Source organism: Microtus ochrogaster, chromosome 15, assembly GCF_000317375.1.
Source record: "Microtus ochrogaster isolate Prairie Vole_2 chromosome 15, MicOch1.0, whole genome shotgun sequence".
Classification (NCBI taxonomy): Eukaryota; Metazoa; Chordata; class Mammalia; order Rodentia; family Cricetidae; genus Microtus; species Microtus ochrogaster.
Window position 1 is genome coordinate 10,737,029 of NC_022017.1, and position 22,557 is coordinate 10,759,585.

General features: G+C 55.1%; 1 protein-coding gene across 6 annotated transcripts; it reads right to left on the minus strand.

The window, feature by feature from the left end:
• Positions 1-41: 41 nt before the first annotated feature.
• Positions 42-22,169, minus strand: Scrib (scribbled planar cell polarity protein). Of its 6 annotated transcripts, none has more exons than XM_026782537.1 (38): positions 21,656-22,169; positions 20,313-20,430; positions 20,112-20,190; positions 19,928-20,017; positions 19,782-19,838; positions 19,644-19,707; positions 19,470-19,544; positions 19,256-19,400; positions 18,774-18,892; positions 17,790-17,989; positions 17,549-17,715; positions 17,335-17,462; positions 17,114-17,239; positions 16,233-16,397; positions 15,347-15,718; positions 14,350-14,412; positions 13,756-13,845; positions 13,180-13,257; positions 11,835-12,158; positions 11,643-11,723; positions 11,306-11,563; positions 10,797-10,907; positions 10,426-10,719; positions 10,168-10,356; positions 4,497-4,607; positions 4,364-4,420; positions 4,170-4,244; positions 2,893-2,955; positions 2,335-2,418; positions 2,102-2,200; positions 1,827-1,986; positions 1,602-1,749; positions 1,337-1,522; positions 1,114-1,256; positions 999-1,036; positions 799-873; positions 495-546; positions 42-404 (listed from the first exon to the last, which is right to left on the minus strand). In XM_026782537.1, the coding sequence occupies exons 1-38, from the start codon at positions 21,812-21,814 to the stop codon at positions 274-276; spliced, it is 4,974 nt and encodes a 1,657-aa protein (XP_026638338.1). In that variant the 5' UTR covers positions 21,815-22,169; the 3' UTR covers positions 42-273. The 6 variants fall into 6 exon arrangements, with proteins under 6 accessions (XP_026638338.1, XP_005354129.1, XP_005354132.1 ...); XM_005354072.3 differs by having other exon boundaries at positions 17,335-17,465; XM_005354075.2 differs by lacking the exon at positions 2,335-2,418 and having other exon boundaries at positions 17,335-17,465.
• Between the last annotated feature and the right edge of the window lie 388 nt (positions 22,170-22,557).

Genomic DNA, 22,557 nt, shown 5'->3' on the forward strand with positions numbered 1-22,557 from the left:
GAGTCAGTACAAGTAGGTGGAAGTATAAAAGGACAAGAGGGTAAAATGTAGTTAGCTTTATTCTCCTTAAACCACAAAATAGAGTCTTTGGTTGTACAAACATCACTAGTTACAGTCTCGCCACGAGATCCCGGCTACAGGGGCAGTTAGTCAGAAGCCGTAACTCCTGAGGGGGTCTCTTTAAAATGCTAACACCAAGGCTAAAAGACTTGGGGTAAGGGAGGTGATGAAGCTGGCAGGCTCCCCACCCTAAGTCTGGGGAGGAACCTGGACCTAGGAGGGCACAGGGCCCAGGCCCCGGCGTCCTGGCCGCATGGCCCGACGGCTACTGCACAGCGTCATGTCTTCAGGTGAGGGCCTGCCAAGGAGCACCAGAGCCACTTCTCCGTCTTCTTCCTGTGGGCCTGGGATAGAGAGGGGTAGAAAAGCCATGAGCCAAGGGTAGCCAGATCTCTGGCTGCCTGGGCACTCTCCCCAGACAGGTGTCAACTCACCAGGACTGGAAGACGGTTCCAAAGTCCTAAGCTCTTCCATGAAATCTGGTGACTGGTAAAGAGACAGGCTGGTCAGGGCAGGCCCTAGGCCTGCCTGCATTTACATACAGAGGCTTGGCTGTCTGGGGGTAGGTCCACAGAGCCTGGGACAGGGTCAGAGCAGACTGGACCGAGACCAAGCTGGGTGGGGAGGCCCCACAGGCAGGAAGCAGAGCAAGAAACACACAGAAAGGGATAGAGGAGGGCACGTGACAGGCAGAGAGGCGGTAGGAACATGCTGAAAGGGCCAAGTAGCCTCCAGTACCTGGATGTCATAGACAGGTCTGGAAGAAGGCAGGGCTGCGAAGGCCCTGTAGTCAAACTTCTTTCCAGATAGAGGCTTGAAAGGACAGCATGAAGGGAAAGGCAAGAGAGTGCAAGGGAGGTGAGGCTGGTGGGGAGTCTAGAACCCCGCAGCGTCAGGCCACGGGGTGAGTGAAAGGGCCCGAGACATAGGATCCTTACCAAGCGTCCAGGGGAGGTACTGGTCTGGAGGCTGAAGTCTGGGGGAACAAGAAGAGAGTGTTGGGAACAGTGCTCACTGCAGGAGGAACCCTTTGCTGTCCATGGAAACACATACCCTCTAATGGTGTGGGTGACGGCGTGGGTGCTGGTGAAGGGGCCTCAGCCAGCCGCTCCAGGGGTCCTCGCTTGCCACGGCCTTCCTGGGACTTGCTGAGGACCATCTGTGCACGGAGAGCATCCTGCTCCAGAGACTTCATTCTGTGGAAGCAGAAGAGAATGCTGCTGCGTGGACCTGATGTACAGTGGGCAGGATCTGGTGGGGGTGGGGAGGCGCTCACCTGGCTGCCCTCCATAGTGCCCGCTTCTCGGCCTCTAGAGCCCGACGTTCTGCAGGTGACAGGGCTCGCTCAGGGGCAGGAAGCTCAGGGCTCTGCATGCGTAACCGCTCCTGATGGCGTCGCTCAGCTTTGGCTGTCCTCACAGGGGCACTGCCTCCCAGGGGTGGGGGTGAAGATGAGCTTGGGCTGGAGAAACGGACAGATATGTTGTGAGAGGGCATGCAGCAGACAAGCCAGGGAGTGGGGCTCAGCTTCTCGCACTCACCCTCCTGCATGGCCTGGCATAGCCCAGGGCTGCTCAGCCTCCTGCTGATCATCTGGGGACTCCCTGTCCGAGGTGAGCCCCATGTCAGGCCCTGAGGTCACTGCCTCTTCCCGAAGCATCTGGGCTCTCTTCTGCTGCAGCTTGCGGGCTGTGGGCAGGCAGACATTTCAGACAAGGCCAGGTCATCATCCCACCTAGGTCTCTCCTCAAGTCTAGGCTTCTCACCTTCTTCCTCCTGCATCTTCCGCAAGTCATCAGCACCCACCAGGGACACACGCTTGGGGGGACCCTCTGCCTGAGGTACCCGTACCTCCAGCTCGAAGTACTTTTGCCGTTCGCGGAAGGACAGCTGCTCTGGGGAGGCTGCGGGACCAGGTGTTGGAGGCTAGAGGGGGAGCAGGCCCTCAGACTTGGCTGGTGTTTCTCTTGGGGGCACTCACCCTGGATACCCAGCCTAGAGAGAGCATGCATGAGCAGCAGCAGGGCACCACTGCACATACCTGGGTACCATTGTCCTCAGGAGGGTGCACGGTGGGCACAGCTGCAAAGGCCCTATAGGCCTGCTTCACATTGGCTGGCAGTTCATCAGGGGAGGGCAGCTGGGGAAATAGACGTAAGTGAGGCTAGGGCCGCTGTCCAGTGCAGCCACTTTCCAAAGAGCCATCAGCTGGAATCCTCCAGCTGCTCCAACCCACATCCACCATCCTCACCCACTGTGGAACAGGACACTCACAGAACAGGGACCACCTCTGCCCCTGGGGGCCGGGGAGCCCCTTGGCCAGGCCTGAGCCATTGGCTGGATCATCCCCGGTTTTGTCTGCAAAGGGGAAGGGGGTGGTGGAGGACGAGAGCAGGATCAGAGGTGCCGGAGTGGGAGTAGGGAGGGATAGGAGGAGAGAGAGACAGAAATGGAGATGGAGTAGGCTACAAGGGGACACTCATCCAAATCCCTGTCTTGGAAGGGTTGAGGTTTGGAGCTAGTCTGTGCCCGCCCCCACCCTGCAATGCATTGTCAGCAATGCTGGAAACATGCCCTTGCCATGCAGTGGGAAAAGGGACTAGGAGGGACCCACAGACAAGAAGAACAACTGTACAGAAAAGATCATATGCTCAGTTTGTGAAAGGCTTGAACTCCTCCAGCAAGGTCCCTGCTTTCACCAAGACCAGCTTTAATCAGGAAGCTATCCCTGGACAAAAACACATCTGACAACAACACCCCAAGGGGACCCTGCATACCAGAACCCATCTGCACAGGTGCCCACAATGGGGCACCTGTTACTGGGATGCTCACTTGCTGGCTGCCAGGGGAACAGGGGGTCTCAGTCATCTTCCCTCCAGTGGTCACAGATGGTCCCTTGAGAGAGGGTAGCCGTTGGGAAAGAGTCAGCTGGCTGAGTGGTATCTTGGCAGCACAGGGATAGCCCTGTTCCCTAACCTGACCACAGCCCAGTAATGCCATCAGACAGGCTTGGATGACCACTAACCCTCCATAAAGGACAGAGGTGACCCTGGCCTTAGCCTGATGGTCACATCAGTAGCTTACTGCCAAAGGTGCAGCCCTAAGATCTCTAAGGAAAGCTGGGAAAAGATGAACAGACTGAAAGCAGACAGCTGGGACCCAAAAAACCTACCCACCTCCAGTCCCCGAGCCAGGCTTCTTTCCCAACCGTGCATGAGTCAGAGAAGCACCCCAACCTATAGCTTTCTCAAATTATGCTGGCTTCTGTTAGAACTGTTTGGAGCAGGGAGAAATGGTACCCCAAGATCCAAATGCCCTTCCTGACCCCTCCCTGTCTCAGCAATGTCCCAGCCAAGCCGACCCCTTAAGCACTCACACTCTGGCAATGGTCTCCTGTCATCCTCTGGGAGTGATAGTTAAATATCTCTTGGAGAACAATGAGGACTGAATGTCCTTTCTGCCCGCCCCCAGGCCCACAACTGTCTCAAAGGCCACACCCCTACTTAGGTCCCTGAGTGGCCACTCCCAGACCAGCTGTTAGTGCTGCACCTTCCACACCCACTAGGCTTCCTTCCACAGGCGGCAGCTGCTTCAGCCCACCCCCTCCATGTTAACCATGTCCATGAAACCCCAAGACACTGGAGAGGAATGACAGCTGCCCTTCCCAGCAGACTGCCTGCAGCAGCAGGGTTCTGCCCAACCCAGTTATCTGAGGGTGGACACTGGGGAAGAGGTTAGGGACTTCAAGGCACCCTTGGAACCTATGACAGCGGATCATAGCAACAGCCACAAAGTAAGGTCAAAAGCTTTGCAGACAAGGGCTGGGCATGTAGGTCAGTGATGGGGTGTTGGTTATAGCATTCACAAAGCTCCATCCTGTATCCCCAGCACTGCCAAACAAGCACAATAAAAAATCTCAAATGCTGCCTAGCTAGGAGGCAGAGCTCCAGCTCAGACTTCTGTAAGCCTCCTGATCCAAGACAAAGTGCTCTGCATGGTGACCGTGGCATTCAAGCTGGCAGCCGTGCCTCCCACGGGGAAAGAGGAAGTTAAGACAAGGGAGACTGGCAGGCAGATAGGTAAGGCGGACAGGCAGACGGACTACTCACTCTGTGCAAACTGCCAGCACTGGGCACAGCAGCCAGGACACGGTAGTCCAGCTTCAGGGGCTCCAGCTTCCGACCCTGGAGAGTGGAGTGGACCACAGTGCTAAGAGGACTATGTCCCAGGAGTGTGACTGCCCACCCAGCACTGGGCTGTGTTCACCACTGCAGGCTCTAAGCTGGGCCTGTGTGGGACTCACCAGAGGCTCTGGTGACTCAGGCTCCCAGGGTAGGGTTTGACTGCTCAACTCTTTCTCCTGTAAGAGGAGCGGACATGATCAAGAAATAGTAGCTCAAAGTCAGTCTCAGGCTGACAGCCACTTTGATCCTGACCTTGCCTGGGCCTTCAGGACTCAGTTCCCGGTCAATGGATGAAATGCTTTCCAAGCTGTTCCGGTGGCCAAGGCCTGCTGCAAATGGGTTGGCAATGACACCCGGAGACACCTGCAAGGAGAAGAGTGGGCTGAGAGAAGGAACTTGCTGGCAAGATCCCACTTCTGGAGCAAGCTGGTCTCGACCCAGGACCCCTTATCCTGACAAGCTGGACACTTGAGGCTCTCTTTTGTACCTGTTCCCAACCCTCCTGGGACAAAGAGTAGTTATGGCCCTAGGTTCATGGGGCCACCGTGGGTGTAGGTCATCATGTCTGCACACGACAGCAATGTCAAACAGCCATGCTCAGCCACAATGCTTGGCATGGGGATAAAACAAGCTGACTGTGGCCAGTCTAGGAATAAAGGAGGAATAGCTAATAAGATGGGACTGGGAAGGGAGCAGCCAAAGGCAATGAGCTTGGTAGCAAAGTAGTATTCCCAGATGGATAGATAGGCTACATTTAAATGTGTAGTCTGGGTGCTGAGTAAGGATTCAGAAACACTCTAAGGGGAAATTAAACTAGCTCTGGAACTGGAAGTCTGGGATGGAATATGTGCGTGTACGTGTGTGTGTGTGTGTGTGTGTGCACGCACGTGCCCGTGCACGCATGTGTGTTGTGCTGGGCAGGGAGCAGGGAGCTGAGAGCCATGGCCTGGGCTAAAATGTACTTAGATGAAGGGTAAATAGAGATGACGGAAAAGTGGCCTCAGCTGCCTTCCATCCACAAAGCACAAAGGACCAGGTGAGGCCTCTACCACCAGAGGAATACAGGGCAGGGAGGTGAGAGCAGAATGGAAAGCAAGATAACAGCCACACGGTTGCCATCAGAGTTCCCTCTACATGCAGTGTGGCCTCAGACAAACCCAGCTATGTACTGCTGATCCAGAGACCAAGAAAACAAACAGGGAGCAGCTGCTCACAACTGGCAAGATGGAACTTGAGGTCAAGAGTGTCAAGCAGGAGCAGGGGACACAGTGATCACTAACTGTAACACTAAACAAATGAGCAAAGATCACTAGAAATAAGAAAGCTGGACAAAGATAATCACAGTGGCAGACAAACTTGTCTTTTTCAGACTCTGACAACAGTACTAGATCAAATAACAAACAAGATGCCTACCTTCTTCACTTCTGGTAATTCAGTCAAAAAGGCACTAGGGAGGACCGAGAGGCAGGCTCAGCGGGGTGGGAAGGACTGCCATACAGAGGGGCTGAGCAGACAGTAAAAACAGCAAGAATAAGGAAGCCTGGTTTCCCACGTCAGAAAAGCCCACTCGAGTAAGAAGGGCTGACCTGTGGTGTTGACTGGGAAGATGGACAATGCCAGCAAGTGACCCAAGGCTTCCCATGGCTCCAGGAATAACCAGATAGGAACTATTCACATACCACCCTTATCTCTGGCCATGATACCCCAACTAGTGCACTAGACCTTGGCTTCTAACATCACCATCACCAAAGAAAATCAGTACTCCAGGGAAAAATGGCCGGCCCCACAGCTTGGCAGGAACGTGTGGGATGAGTCTAGAAGACAGCGGACGGGTGGTGTCAACATGACTCAGGCCCAGCCTCGAGCCCCTTCCACGAGACCATACTGGAACAATCTGATATTAACATAACTGTGACAGGATAAAGAGATAGCTCAGCAGTAAAAGCAATTGCTGATGACATGGGTTCAGTTCCCACCATCTCCATGGCAGCTTACACCTGTCCAAAACACCAGTCCAAAACTCTCTTCTGATTTTCATGGGCTCCTGCATGCACTCAGTAAATACATTCATATAAGCAAAACATTCATACACAGAAAATAATAAATCTTAACCAAAGCAAAGCTGTGACTAATATGTGGAAGGGTCTGTGTTGGTGACAGGGAAGGAGATGGGATAAGACGCCAGCACAAGACCCAGTCCTTAGAGCAAATGCTCGGGAGCCAGTGCAAGAGCAAGGTGTGAGAACTCACTCAGGTACCAACACAGGCACTCAGGTGACTGGAGGGAAGAGGACTGGAGAGTAAGGTCGTTCTAGCGGGGGTGTGTGTGTGTGTGTGTGCGTGCTGAATCTGGATTGGAAGATGGATCGCTGTGATAAAGATGAACACGTGCTGCTGTAGGGCAAGCCTGAGAAGTCCAGCAGCTGCAGGTCTGGTAACAAGAGCCTAGATGTATGGAAACCCTGCAGGAACCCCGAGAACACCAGTCCTTAGCACAGGGCAGGCAAGATATAGCCAGGACACCCTCCCCCGCACTACAACCACAAGCCTGAGGGAGGTAGAAAGATGCAGGTCAAAGTCACTAATAGCCGGCAAACTGATCCCACAGGTCAAACAAGCTCAGATGACTCAAGTGGGCAGTCTGAGAAAAGTGAGGTGCTGAGTCAGCAAGATGGCTTGTGGGGAGAAAGGCAACTGCTGTTAAGACTGATGTGAGTTCAGTCCCCAGGACGGACATGGTAGAGAAGCAACTCCCACAAGCTCTCCTCTGACCTCCACGTATGTACCATGGAACATACACCGTTCCTCACAAAAATAAGCACAATAATTTTTTTCTCTTTGAAGCGGAGTGTGAGTAAGGATATCTGTATGCTGTTCCACACCCAGAGGGTTCAGAACGGGCAATCTTGTGGGGACAAAAGCTACCAGTGCCAGGTCCTCAGCTCTTCTATGAGAAGCCAAGAGTCACCCTGCAGTAAAGAGTACTGATGTGTGAAGAATGTTCCTTTTTCCCAAGCATGGAGCCTCTGGAACCAGGCCAGTCCCACTGGGCATATATGGAAGGCCCCTTCATGACACCCAGTGCCCACTAGAGATGACTGCTTTTACAATTACAAGCAGAGATAACACCCTCAGTTTGGAAACGTTCCTACAGAAACTACAACAAACAGTTGCTTAAGTCTGGCACAAGGCAAAGCCACTGGCCAGCACATTAGTGGCCCAAAGCTCCAGGCTGAAAACAGACAATGAGGGAAGCCCTAGGGAAGAGCCCCCCCCCCATCACTGTGTGATGGCTGTGAGCCATAGCGCTTCTGCCAGGAGATAAAGCAAAGCCAGCCAACGAGGAGCCACTGGCACTCACAGAAAAGGAGAACAGCCTGGAAGAGGCTCAAGAAAAACTCACAAAATGATCCCAGAGTCCCAACCAGTTGTGTGATGGAACCTGGCAAATCTGTTCAGAAGAGAACACACAGCAGACAAAACTTCCAGAATGGGTGATGTAAGAGCTCAGCAGTAGAGCACACTGTAAAGTGACTGCCCCTGCACACTGTCCTGGCAGGCTTCACAGCTCACTGTGACCAAGTCAAGAAATAAGTCCTAGAGTTCATGGGACCTACCACACAGCCAAATCATGCTCCCTCAGCAGTGAGACTTTCATTAATCACTTGGGGACAACTGATGAGCATTGGTGGCACATGTCGTTAATCCCAGCACTTTCGAGAAGGCAGAGGCAGTTGATCTCTGTGAGTTTGAGGCCAGCCTGGTCTACAAAGCAAGTTCCAGGACAGCCGGAGTTGCTGTACAGAGAAACCCTGTCTTGAAACAAAACACCATATTCCACACACAGCCCTACAGAAGAAGCCTTAACTCATAAAGTTTGTAAATTTTTGCAATCAAAGGATCCTGTCCCAAGAGGGAAACAAACACAAGACAGGTGTAAGGCACACAGATGTAACTCTAGCTTCGGAGGGCAGGGGGATTGCCAACCTCGGCTATACAGTGAGACTTGTTTCAAACAAACTTTGGAGCCAGAAACATCAAGAAAGAAAAAACTCAGTGGAAGAAGGAGAACAGCTTCATTCTGGGAAGCACAAAAGGGGGCCCCAGGAGGAGGGGCAGAGTTCAGTGCAGCCCTCCCTAGTATGTGCAAGGCACAGGATGAGACCCCATCCTGAGAGTGGGGAGCAGACAGTAAACTCTGTGTGAAGGTGGTGTCTACCTGCAGCGTAGGAGCAACCAAGGCATCCTGAGAACAGACAAGGACTGAGGAGGCAGAGGTCAAAGCAGACAACTGCTGTGGGCGGGAAGGCTCCTCAAAGGCTCCTGGTCAGCTGCCCACTGCCCAGAGTGTCTCACTAGGTAGGCTAGAAACCTGCCTTGCTCCCCAGACAGAGTACAGATGAAGACCCAGCCAAGACAGGCTTTGGCAGGACCAAGCATGTGTAGATACACAGTGGCTTCCCTACACTCATGAGCCACCCAGGTATTGCAAGAACAGCCTGGGTCACAACAGCAGGGAGCAGATGCACAGCCATGGGGACCCAGAACCACGTCAGCCTGCAACACTGAAGCTGATGCTCTTTCCAGAGGGCTTTGTTCTGAACGCAAAGATTAAAGTGTGCATGAAGTGACACACTTTTAAACACACGTGCGAATGTGAGTAAACAAAATGCAGGTCTTCTCTAGGGACTAGACCACCCACCCAGGGAGAAGTCACACAAAAAACTCCTCCAGGATACAGGACTCTCTTGGGGGAGGAGCGGGACAAGAGTCAACCTTACGCTAGGGAGTAGCACCTCACTCAGACTGCAGTACAATACCCAGAGATGCTAACACCAAGGCTAACTTGTTTCCCACCCAGTGACCCTCACCAGCTAGTCTGGGACAAAGTACAGGTCTGTGGCCAGAGGGTATCTTTCTACCAGCATCTAACAGGAAGTTACTAATCCAAAGATCCACCGCCAGAGGAGGCCAACCTAGCATGGCTGCCTGTCCCTAGGTTAAAGGAATAAAAGCTACAGGGAGTGGGAGTACAGTCACCAGCACCCTGGAGACCAGCACAACTGGCAAGGATGTCCAGGAACAGCAGACAGCCAGTGCACATGAAGGGCCCTTGAAGGCTCACTTGGACTACAGGCGAAGCTGTTGAGGGTTCTAGGGACAGCAAGAAGGCAGGACAATGAGGAAGAATGAGCCCAGAGAGGAGCAGTGAGACTAGAGGGAGACTTGTCCACGGTGCCTGCCTCTTGGGTCTAGGCCCACTTCTGATGGCTGGACATTCTTGTACTACTCCAGGGAGCCAGAGAGCAGAAGCAGCTCTACCCTGTGTCCATGTCCTGACTCTGACCTGTGACAATACCAAAAGATGCCAGGAACCAGAAGGTGGGAGGAAGTTCCACCAAGGGACTATAAGAGGGACACCGTAATGGTCAATAGGACCAGGAAGCTGCCTTCCTGCGTTGGGGGTAGGGTACAGGGGACTCTGAACAGTGCTTTCTCTCTTCCCTGTCCTGCTAGCTGCTGTGTGCCCTCAAGTACTGCCTTCCCAGAGCCCTGTAAGAGCTGTTTTCTCAGGTCCTGATCACACAACCACTTCTACACTGCCGGCCCACCCAGACTAGCCTCTAGACAGTACAGTGATGAGGGCTCAGAAAAGGGCCTGCAAGGTGGATCTCTGTGAGCTTGGCAGCCTGCCCTACAAAGCGAGTTCCAGGACAGCTAGAGTTAAACAGTGAAACCGTCTTGAAAAACAAACAAACAAAAACGGGGGGCGGGGGCTACAGAACACAGGACCATCACTCCACTCCCACACAGCTGGTTCCTAACTGCCAAGTACTTTCCAGACCCAAGCAGAGACTGGACTCTGCCTGACTGTAAAGGTCACTGCTAGGAGAGCATTCAATCCCCAGGGTAGGCCACTAACCTCCATGGCCGTGGTGGTGCTGGTGTCAAAGCCATCACAGACAAGCACGGTTAGGGTGTCACCCACACTGCGCAGGAGCTGCACTGCCTCAGCGTGTGTGAGGCCCAGCAGGCTCTGCTGGTTCACTTCCAGCAGCCGGAGCCCCACACGCAGCCGTCCATCACGCCCGGCAGCCCCTGTAGGGCTCACCTGTAGGGAGAACAGTGTGAGAGAGCCACCAGGCACCTATCCATGGCCCCAGGAAGAGTGAGACCTCACCTTGGAGATGAAGATGCCCTCATCGGTGGGGTCACAGGGATTCCCTGCATGGCCCTTGGCGCCTCCTCGGATGCTGATGCCCAGCTTCTCCCCAGGGGCCTTCTGAATGCAGAGTTCCCGCATGCCTGGAGGTGGTGGGTCCCTCCGCACAAGCAGACACAGCTCCAGGCAGGGCCTGAGAAGGGCACTGACTGCCTCTTGATGTGTGGCCTCCCGAACATCCTGCCCATTCACTGCTAGGATGCGGTCCCCAACCCGAAGGCCACAGCGAGCAGCCAGGCCCCGAGGAAGCACCTGCAGGAGAGGACCACATGCGGTAGTCTGGCTGGGGTGGGTGCTTCTTGCACGAGTTGCCCGCCAGGCCTACTTACCTTGGAGATGAATACACCAGGATCCTGGACACCAAATGGGTGGCTGGAGTGATCAGAGCCTCCTACGATGCTAAGCCCCAGTGGCCCACCAGCCCTGGGCAGGCAGATTTCCTGAGGACAGGGTGGGCCTCAGTCAGAGCAGGGCAAGGGGGAAAAAAGCTAACACTCTGGCAATGGGATCGGCAAGGAGTGTTGGTAGGATGGAGAGGCCCATGCAGACCCATCTGCCTCTGGGGTAGTCTGCTACCCCACCACGCAGTCTGACATCCACACATCTTCACTGACTATAGGCATGGAGCAGAGCAGGCTACTGACAGACTATGCTAGGGCAGATGGGAAACACCATGGCAGCTGACTGGAGAACCTTGGCTTCTCGGGCATATGTACAAAGGTCGTGAACTACTTCTGCCTTGTGTGGCTCCATGACATGAATAGCAGATACTGGGTGGGCTTTTATTCTACACTTGGAGCTGAGTGGATGCCAAGCAGGATATGAGCAGGTGTCTCACCTCCACAGGGTATGGTCCTTCCAAGGCAGTAGCCAACAGGCTAGGGGACAGCCTAGGTAGCATAGGTTCCCCGGAGATGGCAGTGGTCATGGTAGCAGCAACAGTAGCAGTAGGGGTTGGGGAGGAATGTGGTGGGGGGCTAGGTGGGTAAGTCCCTCCAGTCTCCCTCTCCAGGAGCAGGGAGATGGTAGGGGAAGCAGCAGTCAGCAGGGAGACAGCATGGTCGTGCCTTGCCTCAGTCATGTCCACTCCATTGATCTACAGGGACACACTTAGGTCAGAGATGGTAAGCAGGACAAACAAAAGACACTATCAGGACATAATTAGCCCCACTCACCGAGAGGACTCGGTCACCAACTTGTAGAGTGCCTGCCCGATGGGCAGCTCCTCCCTCCGCAATGCGGGATATGAAGATACCCTGTTGGGAAAGAGAAGCCACATTGAAGCCATTATATTGGAGACCTAACATGTCTCTGCTCATCAGGGACAGTCCCCTCCTCCACCCTAGGCCACCCCACCAATGACTCACCCCGTCGCCAGCCCGGTAAGGTGTGGAGCCTTTTCCACCAGCAATGCTGAAGCCTAGTCCCTTTTCACTGCGCACAAGACAGGCAGCATGGCACTGGCGGAGGGGTACAGGAGTCTCAGGCTGAAGCAGGGGCAGGCGCAGGCCACCTCCCCGCCGCTCCCGGGGACTATAGTCATCCTCAGGGCGCAGGGGGGTGATGGTGACTGCGTTTTCAGGCTCCACCATTCTTTCCCTCCACACTCGCATCTGCACAGCAGCGCCTGCGCCCCGGAGGGCTTCCACAGCCTCATGGTGCTCTGCATCCTGTAAGGCCACACCATTCACCTGTAGGCAAGAGAAGACAAAAGCTATAGCACAAATCAGCATCCAGGCATAGCCACCCTGACACTCTAACTACGGTATACTGGTGCCTTTTTCTTTTCTTTCTTTTTCTTTGGGTGGTGGTAGGGAGGGGGTTTGAGACAGGGTCTCTCTGTGTACCCCTGGCTGTCCTGGAACTCACTCTGTAGACGAGGCTGTCCTTGAACTCAGAGATCTGCCTGCCTCTGCCTTTCAAGTGCTGGGATTAGAGATGTGCGCTACCACCACCCAGTGCTTATGATCTTTCTGTTGTCTTCATGCCAGGATCCAGGCTAGCCATGAGACACAGGCAGATGTCTGAGGCCATTCTACACTGGTGTCCCCACTCAGAAACTGTCATTTGCTTAGCAGAGAGCATGCAAGGCAAGGCTATTAGGCTGCCAGCTCCACATGCTTCTAGGCAGCACTGGGACTAGAGCTGAGCAGGAAGCACGAGGGCAGCAGCATCCCCTCTCCCCAAGCCCTCTCGGTCTGGAATCCCAGAGCCTTTTACTTCACTTGGCCTTGTCCCCACAGGAAGGTCAATGCTTTCCTGTGAGTTCTCCAATGGCCAAGTGCCCAGGCAGAAACCTCTAGGGCTTCCAGAGAGACCAACTTCCCATCAGGACTGCTGTGGTCTGACCCTACCAGGTTACTTCTGAACTGCCTGGTATCTCTTGTTTAGGCCAGGGGCTGCTTCTTTTTTTTCACATCCCATCCCCTAGTAGTATGGGGATTAAACCCAAATTGTCACACATTGTATACCATCAGACTATATCCCAGACCCAGATGGAGAGGGAATTTGGCATGGAGGGCTTCTAAGCCTACTGTTTAAGGTCTCAATATCTTTACCCAGTAAGTAATCTTTGGGCCCTGGACTTCTGGATGGGGAAGACAGAGTCCCCACTTCCTGACAGGAGCAGCCAAGTAGCCCAATAATCAGAACTATGCGGACTTTGAAGGGATCAGTTGTCCCTTGCTGCAAGGCAAGGGGGTCAGTACTTACCTCAAGGAGTTTGTCACCCACTCGGACTCCAGCACGGGCTGCAGGGCCCTCCTCAGACACTCGAGAGATAAAGATGCCCTAGAGGACAAGTGGGGACTGGTCCACAAGAGCATAAGCACCTTCTTATGGCTGTGAAAGGTACATAGGTCAGACACAGCTTGGCCTGCCTCTGGAGAGGATGCGAGGACCCCAAATGCATGAAGGGAGGACAGCGGTCCCCGAGGTCAAAGGGGCTGTACTCAGCTACTGGGAGGGCTCTAGCACAAGAAGTTAGAACATACAAGTCAGAGCCAGCATGGGAAAATGGGGACAGAAAGCTTATCTGTAGAGGGAACAACTCAGCTGCCATGTAAGCTGTTCTCAGACTCCTGACATCCTGCAGGACCACCCGCCTGGGTCTGTTCTGTGCCCTGGGGTGCCCCATGCAGCACACCTTAAGGATGGTGAGCAGGACATCTGGAGTGACCACTGACACCCCAGAAAGAAGAGGAAGTCTCTTGAGACAAGAATGGAAGGTGTGGGCAAGAGAGAGCTCATGGAGACTAGGCCCTGGTTACTGACAAGGCAGCTGCTCACCTCATCATCTCCTTTGTAGGGGGTGGAGCCTTTGCCCCCTGCGATACTGATGCCCAGGCCCCCTGTCTGTCGCACGATGGTGAGTGTCAACTGGAAACAGAGTGGACATGGATATCTGAAAAGACCTGGGATACCCAGGTGCTTGCAGCAGCAGAAAGGGCTTGCTGGCTGCAGACGACCCCATACAGCTCATCCTCGTGTATCTGTGCCCACTTGGGTAGTAAAGAGAAGCAGGAAGGCTCCTGCGATTGCAGCAGGCACAGCTTCTGTGAGCTAGCCCATGCAGTACAGAGCTAGCTGTCCTTGCTTCTGTACATAAGGATACCTTAAGGCTCACAGTAGGATATAAGAAATGGCCCAGTGTCTCCACTCATCCCCTACAAGGCAGGCTGCCCCAGTGTGGAGACATGCTTGCCCAGCCAGGAGACCAGGAGACCAGAACCCCAGCCCTGTGGTAACTGTCAGGAAGTCTTCTGGGAGAGGGTCTGAGTTTGAGCTATGGAGGTGGGGAGAAGTGAGAGCCCGCAGCCCAGGAAGCAAAAGTCAGCAGGAGCCCAGGGCCCAGAGCAAAGAGCAGCAGCGAGCAGTACAGACCTCTTCCTCCTCAATGCGAGCAGGCTCTATCAGCAGGTTATTGGCCTGGTCAAACGACACCCCCTGTTAGGACAGGAGCAGCGAGGCATGCAAGTTAGCCACCGCTGGGAACTGCCACCACCTTACCCAGCCCTCACCACAGGTAGGCAGGACAGAAGGAAGATTCCGTAAAGCTCTTGTGATCTGAGTCAGCCCCTTCCCCCCGGATCCTCCCGTCTGTAAAATCATGAGCAACTCTGCAGACCACTTATATGGCATGCCTTGGCTGGCTAGGATGAATGCTCCAGAGGGGCAAGTCTATTCCTGGCTGTCCCTGACTGACCCTCAAATTGCCCCGGATATCATGTATCATGAGCTCATACTCTCAGGACAGGAGCACAGTAGGGATAAAAAGGACTGGACTTTTGGTAGCTAGGGCTGCCCCGGCCTCAAGAAGTCTGCAGTAGATGGATAGGTCCTTTCTGAGCTATCAAAAATCAAATATGAGGATAAAGAAGAGATGCCACTGCTCTCTAGTCCTGTCTGGATCCCAGAAGGACCTGACAAGGCAAGAGCTTCCACCAGATCCACAGGACTGGCCACAGGCCAGCAGTAAGGCCTCAAGGCTGGTTACTTCCTGAGGCAGGAAGGATCCTGGGAGAGCCAGCAGCTCCTGAGGAGGACCTTGTCCAAGATTCCTGAATACACAGGACACAGAGAGGCCCTTAGCTTCCAAGCGCCCCTGGCCTCTCACCCCACCAGGCAGGCCCAGGTAGGGAGCTGCCAAGAACTTTGAGTAAGATCAAAGGCAGGGACTCCTGGGAATAGGTGACAACAACACCAATTTTATAATACTCATTATTCTGCTCCTGAGAGCCAAGGTGTCAGTAAACCAGGGACAAACCTCTGTGCCTGTCAGATTAGGGCTGGATGGACTTCATGCTGTTACCTGCCAGGGTCCAAAGCAGCCTACTAAGCCAGTGGAGCCTGGGTCAGGAGGGGTATGAGTGAGACATACCTTGACAGAGGGAGCAGAAGCCACAGCCTCTTCTTTGTCGTCTTCTTCTGTAGTGGCTTCACCTTCTTCTTCGACCCTGTTCTCCTCCTCCTCTTCCTCCTCCTGGGCTCGGGGAGCCCAAGGTGTATGGGGGCCATTGTGCCAACCTCCGGTGGGGTCCTCCCTGTCCGTCTGCACCCCCTGCAGCAGGGCTACAACAGCTTCGGGTTGCGGGAGCTTGGAGATCTTGAAGTGCTTTTTGTAGTGGGGGGTGTCTTTGCGGATGAGCCTCTGCCGGCCACTAGGCAGTGTCCAGGGGGGCTCAGGCTGCCCCTCTTCACTTTCACCATCTTCCTTGGGCATCAGTGTGTCCTCTGCGAAGTGCACTGTGGGCTAAGTGGTAGAAGGATGAGGGTGGCATCCTGGCCCCAGCTCACTCCTCCCAGGGCCCAGCTATGGCTGACTGGTATAGCCCTGCAGCTAACAGCCTGAAGCTGACCAGTTCCCTACTGTGCATGTAGAAGTACACAGAAAACGCAGCTCTTAAGACTAGAGGACACTGCTCTTTCCAGATGCACATGGCAATGCAAGTGGAAACCTAAGAACATGTAAAGACAAAGCATGTGGACGCACAGCCTGGGGCCAGGAAGGTAGGGACACCATCTAGGGAATGCATATAGGTGCTAAATCTGACAGTACTGAGCTTGGCTGAAAAGTGAACTTTACCCTACCCTGGAATCCTCAGGACCATCTTCCTGTACCACGTTTTGCAAACTCTGCCAGAGGCTAAGCAACATATGACATGGTCCCAATCATACATCTGGCTCAGGAAGACATAGTGGATGAGAAGCATCGCCCCTAGAAAGCGTTTCTTCTGGCCTTAGGCTCCCTTCCTGTCTGCCCTTACCTCGTCATAGTCCTCCTCTATCTCTTCCTCCTGGCCAAGCATGGTGTCTTGCTGGCCTAGGCCTTGTTCCTCCGTCAGCAGGATCTCGGGCTCGCCTTCGGAGACTGTGCTTGCTGACGGGGCAGAAGCTCCGCTCAAGCCAGACTCTGCACTCAGCCTCTTCTCCTGCAGAGAACGGGGTCAGGCTGCATCAACGTTTGTCACCCGTCGGGTACAGTGTGGCAGGCCTCTGCTAGGCTTCCTGCTGCCCTGGTCACATATCCCCAGCAGGCTCACTTCTTGCAATCACACCCTGACTGCTTCCAGAGGTATTCAAAGTCACGGTCTATGGTCCAGACCTTAGCAAAGCCTTTTCCCAGATTCAAAAGAACAAATACAAAAGATTCCAAGAGGACATCAGCCTAAGGTGAGCCCTACTGCTACCCAAGTCAGGAAGTAGCCATGCAGGGCCAGTATATAACCTGTCTGCCTAGCCACTGTACCCAGGTACTGAGAATCGTCCCACAGCCCTAACAGAAGCTTCTTAATAAGCAAGGGCCCTGCCCTGCTCCAGCACCAAACTCCTTCCCAGGAACAGATGGGAGAATGAAGACAGCAGAGCTCTCCTTCAGCCTGACCCCTGCCAACCTCATCCTGTGCCACCATGCATGCCCAGCACTTGGTCCTGGAAACCACAGCTCTGGCTATGCCTTATTCTGACTCCACAGGTAGGCACATCTGTACCCTTTGCCCAGCCCGACCCCTAGCTGCTGCCTGATTATGCGGCCCCAGTCCTATTTGCCAGGTTATCTCCAGGGCCCTCCTCCATGGAGCCTCTGCCCTCACAGCTCCACTGCCAGGATGGTCGGACATCCAAGGGTCCCAACCCCCTTCGTGCCTACCTCTTCTGAAGGGGAAGGTGGGCCGGGGTCAGGCTTGCAGACGAAGGCCTCGTTCCGGCGTTCCTCAATGCCTCTCTTCATCACCTTGAGTTCACTGGGGTGGGGCGTGGCCCTACGTTGTAGGCCCTGCCATGGGGACAGGGATGAGGAGCAGAGGCCGGGAAGGGGTCAGGCAGGGGTGGGATAGAAGTGTACCGCCCAGAGTCCCCACCCCTCCATACCCGCTTCTCGGCCGCTGCTTCCTCAGCATCCTCGTCACCTTCAAGTGTCTCCACGAACTGGATGACACTGACCCGGCTCAGGGGGGCCTCACTACAGCTCTCAGATGGACTGCTCTGCTGGCCGGGGTCTTCTGTGGAAGGCCAGAGTCAGGGAGCCACGCTAGGCTCTCTGTCTCACCACCCACCATTCAGGACCCAGCCATCAGCAACCTACCGAGGCTTGGCAAGGGCTGCTGGGGCAGCAAGTAGCAGGTAAGCACCTTTTCACCAGTCTGGGCATCATCCTCGGTCTGGAAGCGGAGCATGGGCTGTGCCTGGTTCTCAGCCAGCCACAGGGCCTTGAGGTTGAGGTGAGTGAGTGCAAACGGCAGACTCCGTAGCCTGGAGGCCAGGCAGGCATGGTCAGCATACATAGGGGATGCAGCCTGGTCCCCAGGGGCCACGCAGACACTCACCGGTTCCCAGCTACATCAAGCACATGCAGCTCAGCCGTGTGCGCAAGCTCAGGGGGGAGGACAGCCAGGCGGTTGTCTCTCAAAGAGAGCACACTGAGGGCCACACAGCCTCCGATCTCAGGTGGCAGCACCTCAAGATGATTCCGGTCCACATTAAGGTTAGTCAGTTTGGTCAGCTTGCCCAGAGAGCGGGGTAAGGCCTGGCCGGGAAAAGGAAGGATCTGAGGCTGACGGAAACCCCCTGGGGTAGGAGGAAAGAGAGAGGCCTCGGAAAGAAAAGGCCCCCCTTAAGGTAAACTGCCTAGTTCACCAAGGTTCCTCATAGCCCTCGGGAATTATGGCTGGACATGGCATCAGTTTGTACACCATGGACACCTAACTCCCTGCCAGACCACTTAGTACCCCAACCTGTCTTCTCTAGCCCTGTCTTATAGCCACCTGGCTCAACCTACCAAGGCCACATATCTCTGGTCCCTCCAGTATCCAAGGTGCCTGCTACTCAGAACTGCGCTTTCATTTCCAGGGCCCTGCCTCCTGACTCTGGATCCTCCACATACAGGAACATTCCACACTCCCACACACCAGGCTGTCGCTGAGCTCATCACTGTACACACCTCTGGTTTGGGCGCTACAGCTCTCGTTCTCCCTGGTTACAATGGGGCACACATACTCAACAGTAGTCTTCTTCCTGTCCAATTTACTCTTGCCTTCTTTCCAGTCCTCCCTGGCACCATACCACACATCTAGAAAAGCACAGCCTGAGCGCTAACTGGCAGAGTCCTATAGGGTCCCATTGGTCCTAGGCCATCTCATATGCCAGTGAGCTCTTTCTCCTGACCCCAAGGGTGCCCTAGCAAGCACGTCCCTTGGGATCAGCCACCACCAGCACATGCCACTGCCATGAGATGCTTGTGTTCCTGCTACACATTAGCACTGACTGCACTTAGCACAGCCTAAAGGGCTTGGTACATAAGGTTGCCCTACCGTCAACAGGTTCTCTGTGAGGATCAGCTCAGAGAGGTTCTCACAGTCCCCTATGGCCTCGGTCACCTCGCACAGCCGGTTCTGGTCCACCTTCAGGATGGACAGCTGCTTCAGCTGACCTAGCATCAAGGAGACATGGTAACTAGTTGGGCCAGGTCAAGGGCTCTTGAGAATGTGTGAGTCTTCAAAATGGCCACAGTCTAGTCCCATGTTCTAGTGACAACTCATTTCTCTGAGAACGCCAAGATTCCCTATGCTTACTTACCCCCACGGCTTGTCCCCACCCATGATCCTCGTAAAGCCACACGCTCAACTCTTAGGTACTAGCTGTATAATGGGGTATCCAATCCCAGCCTTATCTGAACCTTCCCTCTCCAAACACTTCTAGGGTAAAGTCAGATCCTAACCCAAGATTCTGTTTGGCACCTCATAAGGTCATGGATGAGAGCGAACAATTCCCAGGGCCCTCTGTGCACACTGACCGATGCCCTCCGGCAGCCGCTGAAGTAAGTTCTGGGAAAGCAGCAGATCCGTGAGCAGCGCCAGCCCACCTAACTCCACAGGGAGCTCCTCTAGACGGTTCTCTGACACATCCAGGCATACCAGCCGCCGCAGATTCCCTAGCTCCTGAGGCCAGGCAAGAGGTCAAAGGGCAGTCAAAGCTAGAAGGATAAAGCCAGTCCCACCCTCACTTACCGGGGGCAATGCTGACAACTGGTTTCGGTCTAGCCACAACTCCCGCAGGTTAGGCAGAGCCCCCAGAGTGTCAGGCTGCAAGAAGGGACAAAGATAGGAGAAACCACGGTGACATCCTCCAGCAGCCGTTGTCCCATACCCCCACCTGGCTGTCCCCAGGCACCCTCACTGTACCAGCACTTCCAGGTCATTGCCTCCCAGATCCAGCTGCTCTAGCTTGACCAGGAAGGACAGGGACCTGCAGAAAAAGAAGTCTTGACATCCAAGCTCCAGCACAGCCCTACCACAGCCTCAGCGGAGGCCTGAACTTACGCAGGGAGAGATTTAAGCAGGTTCTCCCGGAGCTCCAAAGTCACCAAGTTGGCCAAGCTGAAAGAGACCAAGGGCCAAAGCTGAGGAAGGCAGGGCCAAGACAAGTACTCCCAACTCTCAGACCCACTCTCTGAGGGGATACTCACTTGCCCACATCTCCAGGCAGTGCCTGCAGGGATACATCGTTCAGGGCCAGGTGAGCCAGGCTGCGTAGCTGTGTGAAGCCATCTGGTAGCCTAGGAGAGGAAACAGCAGACCTTAGATGCCCGCAGAAGGGTTATAGAACCTCCCACAGCCCAAAGCCAAGCCCTACTATGTGGTGACGCTTACCTGGACAGGGGGTTCCCACTGAAGTCTGCAATCTCCAGAGCCTTACAGAACTTTATGCTCTCAGGTATTTCAGGAATATCTGTGTGTGGAGAGGTGTTTGCCATGAGGATGTTACAACCTCAGGAGATCCCAGGGATGCCCCCCCCCCCATTTCACCCTACATCCTCACAGCAAGAGTACCACCCCCTCCTGCCTGCTCACCGTTCCGGGACACATCCAGCTCCACTAGCTGCATGAAGTTAGCCACTTCAGGAGGCAGGCGCTGGATCTCGTTGTCACTGAGGCCCAGTTTTCGCAGGTTCAGTAGCCGGAAGAAGGGCTGTGGGTAGCAGAAGACGTGATAAGGTGAACAAGCTCCAAAGCAACAGCTCTAAAGGGTAGAGAGGAGTCTCTAGACCAGGAAGATCACGCCCCCAGGTCCCTGGACTTCTGCATGTCCCAGGTCACACAAGGTTCTGGAGGCCTAGGCATGACACCTAGTGTACTTGAAAACCAGTCAGAGAAACATGCAGAACACACCCCTGCCCACTAGACGCCTGGGCTCCCTGGGCTCATCTGTCATATGCGCCACCACTGTTCTGCTGCCCAGACACCATGCCCCAGCGGAAGCATCACCAGCTCCTAACTGGATCGCTCCTGCCCTCTGCCCTATGGGGGGGGTGTCAGTCATAGGATTCTACCCACTACCTAAACTGCTTCTTCCACCACAGATAAACTCTTCAGGGACCCCAGCAATGAGCAGCAAGAGCTCGACAAAGACCACCAAGAGAACTGTAGTAAAAATACCTGGGAGAGACACACGCACGAAAACTTCAGGATTCACACATAGATACCATAAAGATCCGTGAATAACAGAGCTATCACAAATAGACCTATGCTGGGGCCACACCCCATGCCACCCAGCCCTCAACAATATCAGACCACTCGGTCCCCCATCTCAGAAAAGTAAACCTTTCATAACCTGCTTCCTCTGGTCTTCTTTCTGGAGTGGCCTAAGAACAACAAAACCAACAACAAACCGACAGGAAGGAACACAAGCAGTGAGAAGTGGGCCCACCGCTGAGAGATGACAGAACAGATCCGATACTGCACGTATCTTAGGAGGATTCCACTCAGCTTTGAACCCAAAGGGGGAAAAGGGGTGGGGGGAGCAGAACACGGTGCAAGAAAATCAAGCCCCTACCTCTAAAGCAGGCCAGCAAGCTGTTGCTAGCCCAGGTCGACCTCACACCCTGGTCCCATCCACCTCCTGTGCTCTCACGGGTTTCTCTGCTGGCTCCCCTTTTAGGCTCAGTATCCACCCGTTTCCCAGACAGGCTGCCACCAGGTGCCAACACAGGCGACTGGGGGAGGGTGGGGCTGGCTGGGGCGGGGCTCTGGCCAGTAGGAACCAGCAGGGCCGGCTGGAGGTTGCGGTACCGACCAAGCCCGGGCAGCGCCTGCTGAGGTCTTGCTCCAGCCGGCCGCCCTAGAAGTCACACACTGCCCATAAAACTGAGCGCGGGACCGCGGACGGGGCAGCAGGTGCTGCGGCGGCCGCTCACCTTAGGTAGCTCGCGCAGCTGGTTGGCGTCGAGCAACAGCTCCTCGAGGCTGCGGCTGTAGCGGTAGATCTCCTCCGGCACAGACTGCAGCGAGCAGTGCCTCTTATCCACCGACTCCACGTGCCGGTTGCAACGCCAGAGCGGGATGCACTTGAGCATGATGCGGGCGGGCAGTGAGCGCGGGCTCGGGAGACGCTCGGCGGGCTCGGGCCGGGGGGCGGGGCTCGGCCCGCATGAGCGCAGAGCGCAGGCGGAGCGGCACGGCCCGCGCGGGGGTGGGGCGGGCCGCCCGGACCCGGACTACGGCCGGGGTCGGCACCAAGCTCGGCCCGCGTTCAGTACAAGCTGTAGTCTCGGGCGGCGGCGCCCAGCTGGCAGCGCAGCCTGAGCAGTCAGCGCTTTCTCAGGTGCTGGGGGCGCGGCGGCGGCTCCGCATCCCGCCCGGCCCGCTCACCTAGCAGCTCGTCCGCCCGCAACACCGCAGCCGGAACCGCCGCCGCTGCCCGCGACAACCGCCCAGCCGCGCAGCCCGCCGGGAAGCCTAGGCCCGCCCTCACTGCTCAAAACTGCAATTCCCAATAGACCCCGCGGCATGGCGCCTCCGACGACCCGTAGCCGCCCCGCGCAGAGCATGTCGGAACTTCCGGCTCCGCTCTGGCGTGACACAATAGCTGCAATAACGTAGATCCCGGCCGATAGCGTACCACGAACTCCCTTGGTCCTAGATCCAATGGCTCTCAATTTAAACCTCTCAGCACTATTCATGTGAGCGAGAACTGTAAGCCAACACTGCCCACAAGTGGAACTAAAATAAAAGCCCCCTCCTCCCCGCTGCCCTTCCGTTCACGCCTGCGCAGTATGCTTCTTCCTGGTCACTGGTGCCCTGTCAATATAGACAAGAC

Coding starts and splice junctions, on each gene's coding strand:
- Scrib (XM_005354072.3), bottom strand. CDS start 21,814: ATGCTCAAGTGCATCCCGCTCTGGCGTTGCAACCGGCACGTGGAGTCG. Junction 20,191..20,312: donor GCTGGATGTGTCCCGGAACG/GTGAGCAGGCAG, acceptor CTCCACACACAG/ATATTCCTGAAATACCTGAG. Junction 13,258..13,755: donor CCTACAAAGGAGATGATGAG/GTGAGCAGCTGC, acceptor CTTGTCCTCTAG/GGCATCTTTATCTCTCGAGT.